Below are 15,756 nucleotides of genomic sequence, written 5' to 3' on the forward strand. Positions count from 1 at the left end.
GCTAGCTTTAGTGTTGAACAGCACTCACATACCTGCCACAGTGTCAAAAAACGATTTTTTTATAAATACCGATATTTTTAATATATTTACAACAGATGAAAAATTTGTATTTAAAATCAAAAAGACATTGAGTAGAAATCATAAGAAAATATTGATTTTCGGAGCTTGAAGAAAGTTACTTAAATAATAAGCAATTGTTTAATACATTTGTAATTTGATCAATTACTATCGTATCAATACTCACCGCAGTCGGCATCTGTTGGGAAACGTTGTCATTATTCGTGTGACCATCAATGGTATATTTTCGTAATAAGGATTTTTCAAGTTTTCAAGCATTTCGCAGAAGCTTAAGAATATTGAATTGGGACATTCGAATGGTAAGAATTAGAATCTACGTTATTGAATCTCGTATATTTACAAAACAACAAAAACTTTGATTAGTATTGTGTGCTCTTTAATGTTTTGGTATATTTTTCGAGTTTAAATAGTATATTTTCGAACTCAATTTGCGGTCACGCAGGGCGCCATTTTTTCAGTTCATTTTCAGACACTCAGATACATTTTCTCTTACTGTACGTGTGAGTGAGCTAGGCGTCAATTGTGAAAAATTAATTTTCTAAGCCTAAATACTTAACCGCATAATTAAAAAAAAAAACTATTCGCAATGGCTGATTTAAATGATTCCAATGGAAACTACGACGACAACGACGAGGTGAGTCAACTATGTTAATGTATAATTACATATACTGTGCGTACTCTCTTTTTTTGCAATGCCGGATGCCGACATATTGAAAATACAAATGAAAAGCGCATTTCGGCATATTTACTATTATTGTAAATACGCCGCATTGAGTTTCAATTTGTATAATTTAAACAATAAAAACAAAATAATCCAACATGGATTGCTATTATAAAGTGATATCAACGCAAAAACAAAATACAGAAAAATTACCACGTACACATGCTGTGTGCAAATAATAAAAAGAAAATGGCGGGCGGTATTTTTTCTTCTGTTTTCGATTTCGCTTGTGACTAACTGTACTCTTGTTTTGTTTGTGTTTTGTTTATTTTGTGTGTGTTTGTTTTGCAGCAAATTTCGGAGCCCGAGCAGCTGCGTAAGCTGTTTATTGGCGGCTTGGATTACCGAACCACCGACGAGGGGCTTAAGGCGCATTTCGAAAAATGGGGCAATATTGTTGACGTTGTTGTCATGAAGGATCCAAAGACAAAACGGTCCCGAGGCTTTGGTTTCATCACCTACTCACAGTCCTACATGATTGACAATGCGCAAAACGCACGTCCCCACAAAATCGATGGACGCACCGTGGAGCCAAAGCGTGCTGTGCCCCGCCAGGAGATCGATGCTCCCAATGCCGGAGCTACGGTGAAGAAACTGTTCGTTGGTGGACTGCGAGATGATCACGATGAGGAGTGCTTGCGTGAGTACTTCAAGGAGTTTGGGCAGATTGTGGGCGTGAATATTGTGTCCGACAAGGATACGGGCAAGAAGCGCGGCTTTGCCTTCATCGAGTTCGATGACTACGATCCCGTGGACAAAATCATTCTGCAAAAAACCCACAACATCAAGAACAAGACGCTCGACGTAAAGAAAGCGATTGCCAAGCAGGATATGGACCGTCAGGGAGGCGGTGGTGGTGGCGGCGGCGGAGGTGGTCGCGGTGGTCCTGGAGGCCGTGCCGGCGGCGGTCGGGGTGGCGATCGTGGTGGCCAAGGCGGCGGCGGTGGCGGCTGGGGTAACAATCGTCAGAATGGCGGTGGCAACTGGGGTGCTGGAGGCGGCGGCGGCTTTGGTAACAATGGCAATTTCGGTGGTAATCAGGGCAGCTCTGGCGGCTGGAACCAACAGAGCGGTCCATGGAATAACCAGGGCGGCAACAGCGGCGGAGGCGGTGGCTGGAACAATGGCGGTGGCGGCGGCTACAGCAGCGGCGGTGGCAATAGCAATGGCAACTGGGGTGGTAACGGAGGTGGCGGCGGTGGCAACTTCAACAATGATTATCAGCAGAGCTATGGCGGTGGACCACAGCGCAACAGCAACTTCGGCAACAATCGCCCAGCGCCCTACAACCAAGGCGGTGGCTTCAACAAAAGTAAGTGAATCTAAAGGATATTTATGTTTATCTTAATAAAATAGAAATGTACTAATTAAATTTATTTGTCTGCTTACAGGTGGTGGACAGGGCAGCGGCGGTGGCCAGGGAGGCTTTGGCGGCGGTAACAACTATAATACGAGCCAAGGTGGCAACATGGGCGGCAATAGACGTTACTAAACAAGGTAAATATATGCCATACGCTGATGCAATGATGTCATGCAGTGTAATGTGCTCAACTGTAATAGTATAAGGCATTTCGTTGCATACAAAAATAATGTATGCAGTCAAGAATTGAGATAGTTGAGCACATTACACTGTTTATAGATAACTTTCAATTTAAAATATATGCATATACATATCTTCTATTATGTTCGTGTGTGTGCTTCTTGTTTTGATTGTTTCGAAATGCGTTCGGAGTAGAAAAGCAAAAGTACAAGAGCTGTCAAATGTAGTTTTTAAACGAACGAAAGAAGAGCTGCGAACCAATTGTTGTTTATGTGTATATAGAAAATGTATTGCAAAAAGTGCTAATGGAACTATTTTCTCCCCCTTTCTCGCAAATCTAGGTAAAACACACTTACAAAATCAGTTCAAGCTAGACAAACACAGGAGGCAGTCTAGGCACAGGCAGTGTGGCAGTGGCAGAGACAGAGACAAAAGAAGAAGAAGCAGAAGCAGAGAGACAGGCAGGCAATCAAACAATCAATGACAGTGAGATGAGAGGCAGAGGCAGTAAAAGAAAAATGTGGGCAAATGTGTGTGTATCAGGCAGACGAGAGAGATAATCAAACAATAAGCAGCCAAGTCAAAATACAAATAACAATAAAACAGCAGCAGCTGTTTAGTTAAACAGTGCAGTGCAGATCCAGTTGCAGTTGCAAGTTTTGAGGCAATCGACATTGTGTTTGTGTGTGTGTGCCGCCAACTAACCCCGAAAGCAAATGCAAATCAGAACCAGAACCAGGAAAAACTCACTTCAACAAAACGAGAAAAAAATATCAACAAATTAACTGCTAATGTCTTGTCTCGATTATACCATACAATTAATTTTTACGATCACCGATTCGTGTTTAGGATGTTAAGTACCTTGAACCGCTTAGTTTTAACTAAATTAATACAACCATACAAAACAAAAACAAACAAAAAGAAAACCGAAACAAAACTAAACTATAAAAGATAAACAAGAAACTAAAGAAATCTAAAACAAACATCAGAGAAATATACTAAAACTATATATTATTTATAAAATCGACTATATGCAAAAAAACGCATCTATTTTTTTCGGTGGGCATGAGTTCTCTCCTCAGAGAACTTGGCTTGCTCTCATTAAACAATATATATTTTGATTGGATCGTGAAGATCGTAAAGAGGTGGCGTGTAAAAAGGTAGTGTACCTTGAAATAATGACTAACTAATTCAATTTAGCTCGTAGACAACGATGCTCACTTTTTATATAAAATGCATTTGTCGTATTTTCCACATCTAAGTTTATATAGCAAATCAGCAACTAAAAACAAAACCAATTTTAAGTAAACGTATATAGAAAACCTATTTTGTAATACAATTTTTTGTATATTTAAGCTTTATATCCTATGATTTACATTTACCTGAGAAACAGAAACATCCCCATTTATACAAGATTAAAATAATGATGTCCCTGAGCGGGATATTGCATGATTTATGATTATACAAAACTATATATGTATGTATATATGCAAATTGTCCACATCATATATATTCTATTCTTTCTGCAAATAATGCAAATCAAAAATGATGCATTACCACCAATCAACTATTACATACCAATTTTGTTAGTGCATAAGACGTATGTAGCTGCTACATTAACGATTACGATTAATTGGTACAAGGAAAGAAACAACAAAACAAATCAAATATGAAATCTTGTGTAATTTAGTACGTTACAAACGAAGGTATATGAACGAAAGCTAAAAGAAGAAAATAAAACTAATGTTACCCACCAGAAATCTGACTACAGAAAGAACAAAAAATTCCCCCCAAAAAGCCAGTAAGTTTTTTCTACCGAGGTAGAAAAAAAAAAAAACCCCAGAAGAACGAGGCGCTTGTGTAGATGATAATAGCATTACCCGCACTTCGCGTCAAGTTTTAAATCGATCCACTCTTTGGGAATATGCTTACTAATGCACTACGTATTTCTTTGCAAGACTGGCTGAAGTGCTGGATGCTGAATTCTTCTATGTAGCTGCAGTTGGTTCTGGTTCCCAGGCAGCTCGAGTCCACTTTGGCCTTTTTTGCTTGATTGTGAACTAAACTGGAGCTCTTGCGTCAAACAAAAACCAAAGGTAAGTCGTGGTAAATAAGACTAACAAAGACCCAATAAAATCTCAATAAAAATAACTTATTGCATATAAAACTGTGTTTTTAATATGGTAGGGGAACTTGCATTTACAGAAAATAATGTTCGAATGATTATATTCTTTGAAAAGAAGTCAAAACATCTTGCATGGGTGCCGTTCAAAGCTCGCTTTGAAATGTAACTGTTCTTTAAAAAGCCGGTCATTAATCGATAATGCAGCTTCTCGATAAAAAAAATACGGTATGGCTCGATTCGAATTGAGTTATCGGCCGGCCATGTTCATGTAGTCGTGCTATCGGCAGCCGTCATCGATATTAAGCACAAGGTCATCGTCCGTTACGTTACGTTACGTTACGTAACTAGATCAGTTATGGCAAAGCCAGCTAATGACAGCAAATTATGTTAAAAACCGTAACCGTGACAATTTAATGAGTTGGTTGGCTTGCTATTTATTTGTCCTGCAGTAAAACGTGGAAATTCGAATCCGCAAGCTTACGTATAATTACCGTTACTTACGCACGACACACCCTGTGCAGGTATAGTGTAGAAGCGTAGAGTTGCCCGCTAACAGGAATCGCAAGGAGAATTTCATGAGGTGGCAACGCTCGCCTGACGTTTTGAAACTTTTTCGTTGTCACTTAATTTGTAGCCAGTTCAGTTTATGTGCTTTTCTTTCATTGTGCAATAGCAGTAAATTTAGTTTTCATGCCAAAAATGGTGAATAACTCGGTTGTTAATGTGCCCTTCTACCAGGAGGTAAGTGTGAAGCACAAATTAAACAATTAAATATAAATTACAATACGATATGCAAAAAATCACATTGCACATTGTTTTTGTAGAAGCGCAAAAATAGTTCGCCAAATAATAGTTCCACTGCGGATGCAAACGGCGCCGCCATTACAACAATGGAAAACAATGAACACTTGCGTAAAATATTTGTGGGCGGCCTCTCGCTAAATACCTCGGCGGCCATGATGCGCACATTCTTCTCACAGTTTGGACCAGTTGCCGATACTGTGGTCATGCGTGATCCCATCTCGAATCGGTCTCGGGGCTTCGGCTTCGTCACCTATGCGGACTCCGAGTCCGTAGAGAATGTGCAGCGTGCCCGTCCCCACATTATTGACAGCAAGTAAGTGACGTTTGTTAAGAAAAAGTTCAATATACATATATGTAAATGTATTCTATAGAACCGTTGACACCAAGCGCGCTTTTCCGCGCCACGAATTCAACAAGGCTGTGGGACACTTAAGCAACATCAAGACCAACAAGATCTTTCTGGGCGGCCTCAAGGACTGTCATGATGAGGACTCGTTGCGCGACTATTTCCGCAAGTTTGGCAATGTCACCAGTGTCAAGGTGCTGACAGACAAGGATACAGGACGCAAGCGAGGCTTTGGCTTCCTCGAGTTCGAGGATACGGCTTCAGCTGGGCGTGCCTTGGGTAGGTCAACTAAAACTTCATTTATTATTTACCAAATTGTATTTCAATTGCTTTGTTAAACTTCTCATCAATTTATAGCTTCGTTTTCTCGAATAAGCGAACGAATTCAATCATGATTGACTTTTTCGTACGGCAATTGTTGTAGGTAATCCGTCAAAGGTACAGTTGACACTATGCCTGACTAAAGCAGTGCATGTCATGACTTGAACTTTACATGAGTTACATTTCCTCCAGTAATTCCCTGTACTTTGGGAAACCATATTTATGGTTATACCTGCTTTTCGCAGGAAGGAACTTGGCTTTAATATGTAAGATAGAAAATATGCAGGTACGAAAAGTCATTATGTTTATTTAGCATTGAACATTTGTTAGTCCTTTCTCGAAGATTATAAAACCCAAGTTCTAGGTAGAACAAAATTTCTTTCAAAATATGAAACGCGGAAAATAACAGATTTGAATTTAACGAGTTTTCCGAAACAAACTTCAAAAGGAGCATATACGTTTCTTTGGTCCTTTTTCATAACAGGTAGATTATATATTTTTCAATGGATATTAAAATAATATGTATGTAGGGAATGATACAATAGATTAAATTTAAGGGTATGTATACAATAGATTATATTTATTTATGTAAAGAAATATCAAATTAATAAAAGGATAATATGTATAGTAGGTACATTACCTACTATAAACATTTAAAACGATAAAGTTAACTTTTAATAAGCTCTTTTACCTTTATCTCTTTGTCACAGCTCAAGGCAAGCACTCGATCAACATGATCACTGTGGAGGTCAAGAAGTCCACCCAGATGGCGGAGTCGAGCAAACGCATCCGCCTGCCCATCGGAGGAGCCGCCTGTGCCGGCTACGCTCCGCCTCAGCCAACCATAATGGACAATTTCGTGTACAGCGGCAACTACAATCCGTATCAGGCGCAGACCTCGCTGCCACCATCGGCATTCTTCAACGGCTGGGCCTCGTATGTGGCACCCACTGTGCCATCAACATACTCGCGCTATCCACATCGTCCTCCGCCAGTGGCTGCTTACGCTGCTCAGGGAGCAGCTTGGCCGCATGGCAGTTGGCCAGCTAACAACTATGGCCCAGTTGCCTCCTGGCCAATGAAAGGCGGTCCAAAGCATGGTCCCATGATGAACGAGCGTCCCAAGAACGAATACAAATCGGTGCAGGCCGAAGAAGCTACCAAGCAGAAGCTATCAAAGCCACCAATTGACGAGAATGCTGCTGGCGATGTGGAGAAGAAGTGGTTGGCCAAGGAGTACAAGGTGTTCAAGCCATCGGGCAAATACAACTTCAATGCATCACAGACCAATCACATAACTTCCTTGGGAAACGATGGATCCACTCCTGCCTATGGTAAGGGATTGGTAATCGAATCTATATTCAACTCTTTCATCTTTTCTTTACTCTGCATTTAGGCATTTAGGAAGAAAAAGGGATCAAATGCAATACGGAACATCTACCGCAATTTAAAACATAACTACAGACTGATATTGTGATTGGGATTTGAACTCGATGTTGAGAGAATATCGAGGAAATATCTGCATTCGATTTATTGAAATCATTAATAAAATATTTACTCTTTTTTTGTAGACTTAATAATCGTAAACTGAGTTGTTCTCACTTTATTTCAAAAAACATATAGGTTCATAATTTGTTAATGTTTTGTGTAATGTTTTATACCTGAAGAGCTATAAAACGCACCACTGAATTTTCATATTTTCATATTCGTAATCATATAGTCAATAATCAATTATCATAATCAGTTAATTGAAATGGATTTTCTTTTGTTCGTTATTATTGTATTTTATTTTTCTTATTTGCTCATTGTGCGCCTCAATTTCATTTAAATGCTAAATTCGTTTGATTTTCAAACAAAAATCAATCGTTAAGTTTAGAGAACTGAATACACAAGAGTTGTTTGTTGATTTTTGTTAAAAATAACTTGGATTTATTTACTGCAATTATTATAACGTGTTTTGCTTCATTTATCTGGATTTCTTAATGACTTAATGATGATCTTGAAACGAATGAAGGGAAGCTGCTAATCGTCGGAACACTCTTCAACTAAATTAAGTTGATTGGATTTCTTTTTTTGTGTTTATTATTCAGTTATCAAAGATGATGTCTGGTGAAAGCGCCCAAAACGGATTTACAACTATATTCGTAATTGTAATAGTATAGCCTATAAATTAAATAGAATTAATCTTGTTTTTTTTCCTTTTTTATACAAACTGGTGTATTTCATATTCTTCTTTTCTTGTGTGTGTGTTTAATATTAGTATTTTGTATAGTTGTTGTTGCTTAGAAATGAGCATGAACGTTTATCATTTTTTGTATATTTAATTTAATTTATTTTCGCTTTCCTCTCTTCATTTTTTGTTTATGTTTTCAAGCATTAATTTCAACACTGTTTTTTGAGCTAAAATTTGAACACTAACATTTTCGTTTAATTTAAAATGTTCTAAAAAAAATTGCTTAAAGCCCCGACAACAGTGCTAAAAAACTTGCTTTCTGTGTTTGCTGTGAGAAGTGTGTAGTAAATGTTAAATAAAATAATAATAATAAACTACAATTATAACCAAAGAGTCTATATATGATTTAGTTAGTTAAACAAATGATATGTTTGAAGCTAAACAACACAAACAAAATTCAAAATTCACTAATGCGAGATTAAACAATATTTTGAAGACTTGCATTTTACAAATTAAATATATTATAGAGATGAGTGTGAGGGAGTTTTTTTCGCTTTTGTTTTGCAAAGAGTTGTTATATAGATCTAAAAGTTAACATTACATTTTATGAGTGTTTCACATACATACGTATATATAAGTTATATATATATATGATGTATATTTTTCTTGTTACATGTGTTTTTTTGCTTGATCTTTACCTTGAGAAAAATTGTAGTAGCTTTTGTTTTTGTTTTTTTTTTTGTGTTATTTTTCTTTGTATTTGTTGTATTTTTTTTTACATTTTCTTATAGATTTTATTTAAAAAATATGTACTAAATTTTAGTTCACAACTGTGTTGGAAACACCAAATCGTTTAAGTTGCTTGACTTAGTTTGGTTTACGAACTTCTTGAATTCACTTCACACTTCACTTCAAATTCAAAATTCAAAATTGGCGCTAACCGCCGATTTTTCACGCTGCGGCGTCGCATTTTCCATTTAAAAAAATGTCAACAATTTGTTTCGTTCCACATTTGTTTAAGAGACTAGCTAGGCAAATATATATATGTACTTGTATTTTACTTGTTTCATTATTATTCATTATGTGTGCTGGCTATAAATCAACTTAACGGACATTATTCTCAGGGTTGGTTATGGAGAAGGGTTGCTGATAGAGGAGGAGGAGGGTGATTTGCGGGGAAGGAAAGCGTGAAAATGCGACGACGCTGACGACGACGTTGCTGCGCTGCGTTTTGGCTGTTTAAACTTAAATTGTTTTTTCTTGTTGTTGTTGTGGTTTTGTTGAGGTCTTCTGCTACATAGATATTTTAGTTTTCTTTCTTTTCATTTTTTCATTTTCATTTAATCGCTTTTACATATTTTCTGTTCACTTTCATTCTCATTCATTCTCTTATTTTTTTTGTTTTCGTTTTAAATTACTGTTTTAAGTCTTTGTTTTGCTTTTTTTATTGCGTTTTTTTAAAAAAAGTATTTTCTTCTTTTTTTGTATGGTTTTCGTTTTTCTTGTTTAGTTTTTAGCTAAGTTTTCTTTTTAACTTTAATTTAATGATTCGCTTTTAATTGTATTTTTTGTTTATTCATTAAGTGCTTAAGTAAATGTGTAATTAAATTAAAACAAACAAAAAAACATTCGCATTTGCATTACTCTCATTGTTTTTCTTCTTTTTATAGCGTTTTCTCTCGAGAACTTAAAATTAAAATTTTGAAAATTATTTGTTAAACGACAGTTGAAATTAATGTTTACATTTTACACTAAGTTCTGTGGTGTGTGTGTGTGTGAGTGTATGCTGGGGATGTGTGTGTGTATGTGAGTGTGACTTTGCATGTGTATGTGTGTGTGAGATGGTGGGCTGCATGTTTGAGACTTATAATAGACGCGTGTTCGTGTTGTTGTTGCTGTTGCCTGAACTTTAACTTTTACTTTTATTATACTTTAATTAATGTTTCTTTTTTTTCTTTGAGGGAGAAGAGGTCGACGTGCTGCAGTATTCTCTAATTAAATATACATTGAAAATTTGCACAGAATTTTGCTTTTTGGCACGAGCTGACTGTAAAATGAAGAACACAATAGAAAACACCTAAAACAAACTGCACAACAAAAAAAAAACCGAGCTTAACTAAAGGACGACCCAAAAGGCATATCATATATATGTATATATACTATATATATATAAATAGTTTCGTTATCTTTTTAGATTGCAGCACGACGTGTGTGTGTGGCCTCCAAATAAAGGAACGTTCATCAAACATGAAGACATTTTGTGGGTTGTGTTGAATGTGTGTGTTGCTGATGCTCCTAGACTTTTGGTTGCTGCTTCTCTGCTCGCTTGTTCTTAGTGTGTGCGTATGTAGGTGAATATATATATGTATATGCAGTGCGTATGTGTGTGTGTGTGTGGTGCCTGTATTTGTAATGAAGATGGTAATTGATTGATTGCATTATGGAAGAAATCGATGCTCTGAACGTTGGGTTGTTGTTGTTGTTTGTAGTTGCTGCTGCTGCTGCTGATGTTATTGTTATGTTGCTGCTGTGGCGGCGAGGCTCTGGCGCTCTCTCTCTCTCTCTCTTTGTCTACCGATTTGTGTCAGTCAGGCCTGCCTGCTCCTTTCCTTTCCATTCCCTTCCTTTACTTAGCTTAACGACGTCCATAGTTACCGCCACCACCGCCGCTGGTTTGTCCATTGCCGCGCAGCGGTCCATTGGACTGATTGCCGCCACCGCCGCTGCGGTTGTCGTTGCGCTGGCCAAAGCTGGCACCGCCTCCTCCATTGCCGCCCATGCGTGGTCCATTGTTGCCGCCGCCGGTGCGCATGTTGTTGCGTCCCATGTTGTTCATGTTGTTGCCACCCATTGGCTGGCGCGGTGGCAGATCGTTGCGCAAGCGCGGCTTCTTCTCCTCCACATTCAACTTCTGGCCATCGGGCGAGTTCTCCGGGAAGTACAGGGGCTAAAGAGAGAGAGAGTGATAATTAGTTTAAGCCTTGAATACTTCATCACAATTTAACATACGCAATTGGCCAGGCACTTTTGCACTGCCTCGGGATCGTCGTAGGTGATGAAGCCATAGTTGAGAGGGCTGCGCATGCCGGGTAACACTTTGCTGCCAACCTTGGAGAGAATGCGCAGCTCAATCACGGAGCCAAAGCGAGAGAACAGCTGACGCAGCTCCTCCTCGGAAGCATGGTGTGGAATATTGCCCAGGAACAGCTGCTGGTTGTCGCCAAACTGCTGAGCGTTGCTGGGACGACGCTGCTCAAACTCTGTGAAAGTAAATTGATATATTAAACTAGTTCAGAGCAGAAAGCAAGTGATGAACTCACCCTTGTTGCGAATCGAGTTGTTGCGTTGTGGCAGCGGACCGCCGTTGTCCAGACGCGAGTTGTTGCCGTTGTTGTTCTGGCTGCTGCTGTTGTTGTTGGTGTTGTTGCTATTGTTGTTGTTGTTGTAGGAGGAGGACGCCGTGGTCGAGTAGCTGGCCTGTCCACCGCCACCGCCAGCCGCAGACGAGGAATAGACATTGCTGTGATTCTGTTGTTGCTGCTGCTGCTGTTGTTGCAACTGCTGCTGCTGCTGCAGAGCTGCATTCACAAAGCCGCTGGGCGACGAAGACGTCGACTTGAACAGATTGGCATAAGTTTTGGGCTCATTCTGCTGCTGCTTCGCCGCCTCGTACTTCTCCTGCTGCTGCTGCTCGTGAATGGTCTTGAAATCGTCCACAGGTGTCGGTGCCTTCTGCTGCTGTTGTTGTTGCTGCTGCTGCAAGTGGCTGCTGGGCGCCTCATTGATCTGCTCCTCTTGCTCCAACGGCTGCTGCAGAGCCTGAGTTGCCTGCTGCTGCTGCTGCTGTTGATGCTGCTGCTGTGGCAGCAACTGTGGCGGCGGTGCTGCCACCAGAGGCGAGTGCTGGAAGGCGGCAGCTGCTTGCACCGGCACGGGCTGCACAATGCCCACATTGGACATGACGGGGCCACTGGGCTGCTGTTGCACCAATGGCGAAACATTCGCCTGGACCAGGGCTTGTGGTGGCGCCTGCTGCTGCTGCTGTTGGGGCAACTCATCGTGGGAGACAACGCCATTCTGAATTGGTGGTGGTGGATTGGAGAACTGCGCCGGCAGCGGCACAGCGGCAGCCTGTGGAGCAGCGGGCAGCACGGCAACTGGACGTCCAGCTGCGGCACCAGCCTGGACTGGATAATAGATCTGCTGCTGCTGCTGCTGAGGAGCAGCGGCAGAGGCAGCGCCTGCGCCAGCCGCTGTGGCAGCCACTGAGACCACGGGCTGTGGCAACACCACCTGGGTGGGCATCTGCTGCTGTTGCTGCTGTGGTGGCTGCTGAGCGACGCCATCGCCTACAACCTGGACGGCTTGATCGACCACCTGCACTTGGACATCGTGCTCCTCGTCATTCTCCGACCGCGACTCGCCATCCTGCTCGTCCTCGATGTACAGATCCTGATAGCGAAAGATGTCGTTGTGGACATAGTACTTCTTGGGCGACTGAGCGGCCAGCACAAACGTTTGGGTGAAGCGACGCATCGGTTGGCCATCGTTGGACAGCTCGCCGGTGACCTGGACAACAACACCATTGCCAAGGGTGGCCTGAGCATCGACCTGACTGATCTTGGCATGGCAATCGTTAAAGTTCAGCTGCTGGATGCGATTGTGGATCTCGCGCTGTCCCACAACCAGCGTCGACTCGCCGTGGATGAACGATGAGTTGTTGTTGTAGAAGCGATGCAAGTGATTGGGCGCCTTGTTCAACAGCGTGTAATACTGACGCACAAATTCGCGTCCCACCGACTGCGGCGAAGGCTGTTGCGATTGAGTCGCATCCATGACCATTGCTGGATTGTTGTTGACAAGAGCGTTTGTAGTTTGTGGTTGCCTGAGTCAGAGTTCCCCAAAATGAGCGTGAGCGTGAGATTCAGAAATTAACTCTCTGCCTGAGTTGAATTTCTTAAATGTTCCTGTAAAGAAAGAAACGGAAAAGAGTCAAAGTCGACTCAGTTTAATGTTTTTACAACTGATCTTAAAATACAGCTGTAAAAAGCTGCTTTCTACGAAACTATTTTGCAATGGTCAAGAGATGCACTAGATATGTGTTTCTTGTAGTCGGGTAAGCAAAGAACACCCTGTATGCTGTTTGCATGTGGGTGTGCAGTGTGACCGGAGATCAGTAAATCACTCAGTTTGATTGCATATCAGTTAACTATTAATGGACAAACACATCTCACATGCAAACACTCAATGGATGTGACCGTGTGTGTGTGTATTAGGAGCAGATTTGCCGCAGCGCGGACATAAAGATTCAATGCAGTTGCAATTTGACCCACTTTACACTCACACACCGAAAAAATGCACCAAAAGGGTAAAAAATTCGTGCAAAGCCAAAACACACGACACAAAGGCAGCTGTCGCTTGCTTGACTGCATTTGTTTTTATTTTTGTTTGTGTTGTACATGCATACATACATATGTACAAAGATCTAAGGACCCGTCATTTATTTACTCGCAAAGTAAATGACCTCATACACACAACACAACAAAAATCAGCAGCCATGTAAAGTAGTTTTAGGTTATGTTTGCGCTTCAAGGTTGTGCTACGGCACAGCAGCAGAGGATACAACGCACACCAGCACACCACCAAAAGTGTATGTGTTTGTAAGTGTGTTGTGTCTGTGTTGCTGCTCAGGTAGTTGAGTTTCATTGAACTCGGACGAAAAAAAAAGCAGCCTACACAACTCGCATTGCGATTTCGCAACAAAGGCCAACCGCAAAAAAAAAGAGCGGGTAGAAAAAACATGATGCGTGTGCGTTAAGCAAAATTGTTGCATTTAATTAAAAGTATTTGCTTTGAATAAATTAAACACACATGATGCCTTACCAATAATTTTGACGGACGGAGCAAATAAATCGCAGACAGACAGACAAAAAAAAAGCAGCGCCAAATACGCGTGTCTTAGTGTGCGTGTGCGAACCGCGTGTGTGGGTCAGAGAACAAAGAAACCAAGCGATAAAAAGCAAGAACAAGAGCAGGCCAGCAAGCAAGCACAAGCAATGTTTAAACAAACTTACAAAAACAAATGCGCAGACATTTTTAGGTTATGAGTCGCCCCCAAACACAAGCGATAAAAATGCCGCTAAAGCGAAAAATGAACAAGCAAAAGCAACTGGAACGTCGCATTGCATTTGTATTGGTGTATTTTTTTCTTCATTTTTTTTGTTTGCCACCCCAATTGAAATTGTGTATTTTTCATTTTATTCTATTTCTATGCATTGGGCGGTAGCATGTGCCCAATAACGCCGGCAATTAATTTTGTACTTACCTTTAGCAAAAGCCTGTTTGGCCCTTTGTAATGCACAATAATATTGCTTATGTGTTTTATATTTCAGGTTGATTTTCTTTTTTGGAGTCTGACGAATTTAGCTGGCTCGTTGGCTGCCGGGCAGGTTTTCTTTTATTTATGCGTTGATTTTTGGGCAAATTTTAAAGCAGCTTTTTTTTTGAAATGCTGAAATATATTTTGTATTAATTTACAAACAAAATAAATGTGAGTTCTTAGACTGCAATTGAATATTTGGATGCACGCACGTACACACACGCACAAAGCACACAGAACACACACAACACTCACACGCGAAGCTTGTTGGTTAGTTGGAGCGGCCGCTTTAGTCTGCTTCTTCTTCTCCTTTTTTGCCGTCTGCTTTGTTGCAATTTTTGTGGTTTGAAAAAATTACAAATTTGGCAATTCTTTGCGCATTATACTTGTGTGTTGTTGTTACTTTAGATGTTGGCGATCACAGTTGTTAACTAATTCAGTTTGGATGCGTTGTATTTTTGTTTAATTGATGTAAAAAAGAATCGCAAACGCAATGAAATTGAACAAGTGTTGAATTGAAAAGAGAACCGATTTTCCTCTTTGCTGCCTATTCACGGTGCATTTGCGTTTGTATGTATGTGTGAGTGCGCATCAGCGTGACCGCAATTTCTTTCTTAAAATATACTTTTTAACGACGAAAAGTCCACCAAAAAGCCGCAATAGTTTGAACTGTTCTTAGGTACCGTTAATTGCTATTAAAAACGTTTTTTTTTTTTCAAATTAAAATATTGCCGTTTTTTTCGATGAAAGAAATATACAAAATTAGATCTAAATAGAGCTACGACAGGAATGGAGTAGTGGTATGTTTTTACTTGCGGGCAGACCTTTAATGGTCACACCGTGGTAAGTGTGGCCGTGAATTGCGGGCAATCCGGCTAGACAAAACACAAAATGCCAAACATAAAATTTTGAGTAAAAAAAACTGAACAATAATTTGTATTTGATATTAAATTGAACACGATTAAAAGAAACCTTGTTGCTATAGTTTTTTTGTTCTTATTCCTATTGTTTTGTCAAAGACAATGAAAAACAATTGTGTCACTCACAAAAGTCGTTGACAAGTAATGTTGCCACCCTGTCGAGATTCAGTGTTAAAGGGCTTACTTAAAATCAATTTATTTGCTGATTTAAACTGTTATCGATCACGTTACCTGTAGTACTTACTCAAAATCTGTCAACTGTTTGCGACCAGTCTCAATCGATCGTCTTAAATCGGCAAGGTTTGCAAATTCAATTAACGTAAGCGGCTACTCAAGTGCGAAACGAAAT

The 15,756-nt window shown here is 40.2% G+C and overlaps 3 protein-coding genes across 4 annotated transcripts; 2 read left to right on the forward strand and 1 right to left on the reverse strand.

The window, feature by feature from the left end:
- Positions 1-525: 525 nt before the first annotated feature.
- LOC133838169 (heterogeneous nuclear ribonucleoprotein 87F) lies at positions 526-2,764 on the forward strand. Its single transcript, XM_062269166.1, has 4 exons — positions 526-712; positions 1,091-2,111; positions 2,191-2,296; positions 2,681-2,764. Exons 1-3 carry the CDS (start codon positions 665-667, stop codon positions 2,289-2,291), a joined length of 1,170 nt encoding a protein of 389 aa, XP_062125150.1. The 5' UTR covers positions 526-664; the 3' UTR covers positions 2,292-2,296; positions 2,681-2,764.
- A 2,281-nt stretch (positions 2,765-5,045) lies between these two features.
- On the forward strand, positions 5,046-7,518 carry LOC133837357 (heterogeneous nuclear ribonucleoprotein A1). Of its 2 annotated transcripts, none has more exons than XM_062268087.1 (5): positions 5,046-5,205; positions 5,289-5,581; positions 5,640-5,893; positions 6,646-7,280; positions 7,344-7,518. In XM_062268087.1, the coding sequence occupies exons 1-5, from the start codon at positions 5,155-5,157 to the stop codon at positions 7,410-7,412; spliced, it is 1,302 nt and encodes a 433-aa protein (XP_062124071.1). In that variant the 5' UTR covers positions 5,046-5,154; the 3' UTR covers positions 7,413-7,518. The 2 variants fall into 2 exon arrangements, with proteins under 2 accessions (XP_062124071.1, XP_062124073.1); XM_062268089.1 differs by having other exon boundaries at positions 6,646-7,269; positions 7,332-7,490.
- Positions 7,519-8,662: 1,144 nt separating this feature from the next.
- Positions 8,663-15,150, reverse strand: LOC133837356 (ras GTPase-activating protein-binding protein 2). Its single transcript, XM_062268086.1, has 5 exons — positions 14,745-15,150; positions 14,434-14,619; positions 11,429-13,075; positions 11,118-11,368; positions 8,663-11,055 (listed from the first exon to the last, which is right to left on the reverse strand). Exons 3-5 carry the CDS (start codon positions 12,948-12,950, stop codon positions 10,744-10,746), a joined length of 2,085 nt encoding a protein of 694 aa, XP_062124070.1. The 5' UTR covers positions 12,951-13,075; positions 14,434-14,619; positions 14,745-15,150; the 3' UTR covers positions 8,663-10,743.
- Between the last annotated feature and the right edge of the window lie 606 nt (positions 15,151-15,756).

This window comes from Drosophila sulfurigaster, chromosome 2R (genome assembly GCF_023558435.1).
Source record: "Drosophila sulfurigaster albostrigata strain 15112-1811.04 chromosome 2R, ASM2355843v2, whole genome shotgun sequence".
Classification (NCBI taxonomy): Eukaryota; Metazoa; Arthropoda; class Insecta; order Diptera; family Drosophilidae; genus Drosophila; species Drosophila sulfurigaster.

Excerpts from the sequence above, each read along its gene's own strand:
- LOC133838169 (XM_062269166.1), top strand. The coding sequence starts at position 665 with ATGGCTGATTTAAATGATTCCAATGGAAACTACGACGACAACGACGAG. Across the intron at positions 713-1,090 it reads ACTACGACGACAACGACGAG|CAAATTTCGGAGCCCGAGCA; the intron begins GTGAGTCAACTA and ends TTTGTTTTGCAG. Across the intron at positions 2,112-2,190 it reads AGGCGGTGGCTTCAACAAAA|GTGGTGGACAGGGCAGCGGC; the intron begins GTAAGTGAATCT and ends GTCTGCTTACAG.
- LOC133837357 (XM_062268087.1), top strand. The coding sequence starts at position 5,155 with ATGCCAAAAATGGTGAATAACTCGGTTGTTAATGTGCCCTTCTACCAG. Across the intron at positions 5,206-5,288 it reads ATGTGCCCTTCTACCAGGAG|AAGCGCAAAAATAGTTCGCC; the intron begins GTAAGTGTGAAG and ends TTGTTTTTGTAG. Across the intron at positions 5,894-6,645 it reads TTCAGCTGGGCGTGCCTTGG|CTCAAGGCAAGCACTCGATC; the intron begins GTAGGTCAACTA and ends TCTTTGTCACAG.
- LOC133837356 (XM_062268086.1), bottom strand. The coding sequence starts at position 12,950 with ATGGTCATGGATGCGACTCAATCGCAACAGCCTTCGCCGCAGTCGGTG. Across the intron at positions 11,369-11,428 it reads CAACTCGATTCGCAACAAGG|AGTTTGAGCAGCGTCGTCCC; the intron begins GTGAGTTCATCA and ends TTACTTTCACAG. Across the intron at positions 11,056-11,117 it reads AAAAGTGCCTGGCCAATTGC|CCCCTGTACTTCCCGGAGAA; the intron begins GTATGTTAAATT and ends CTCTCTCTTTAG.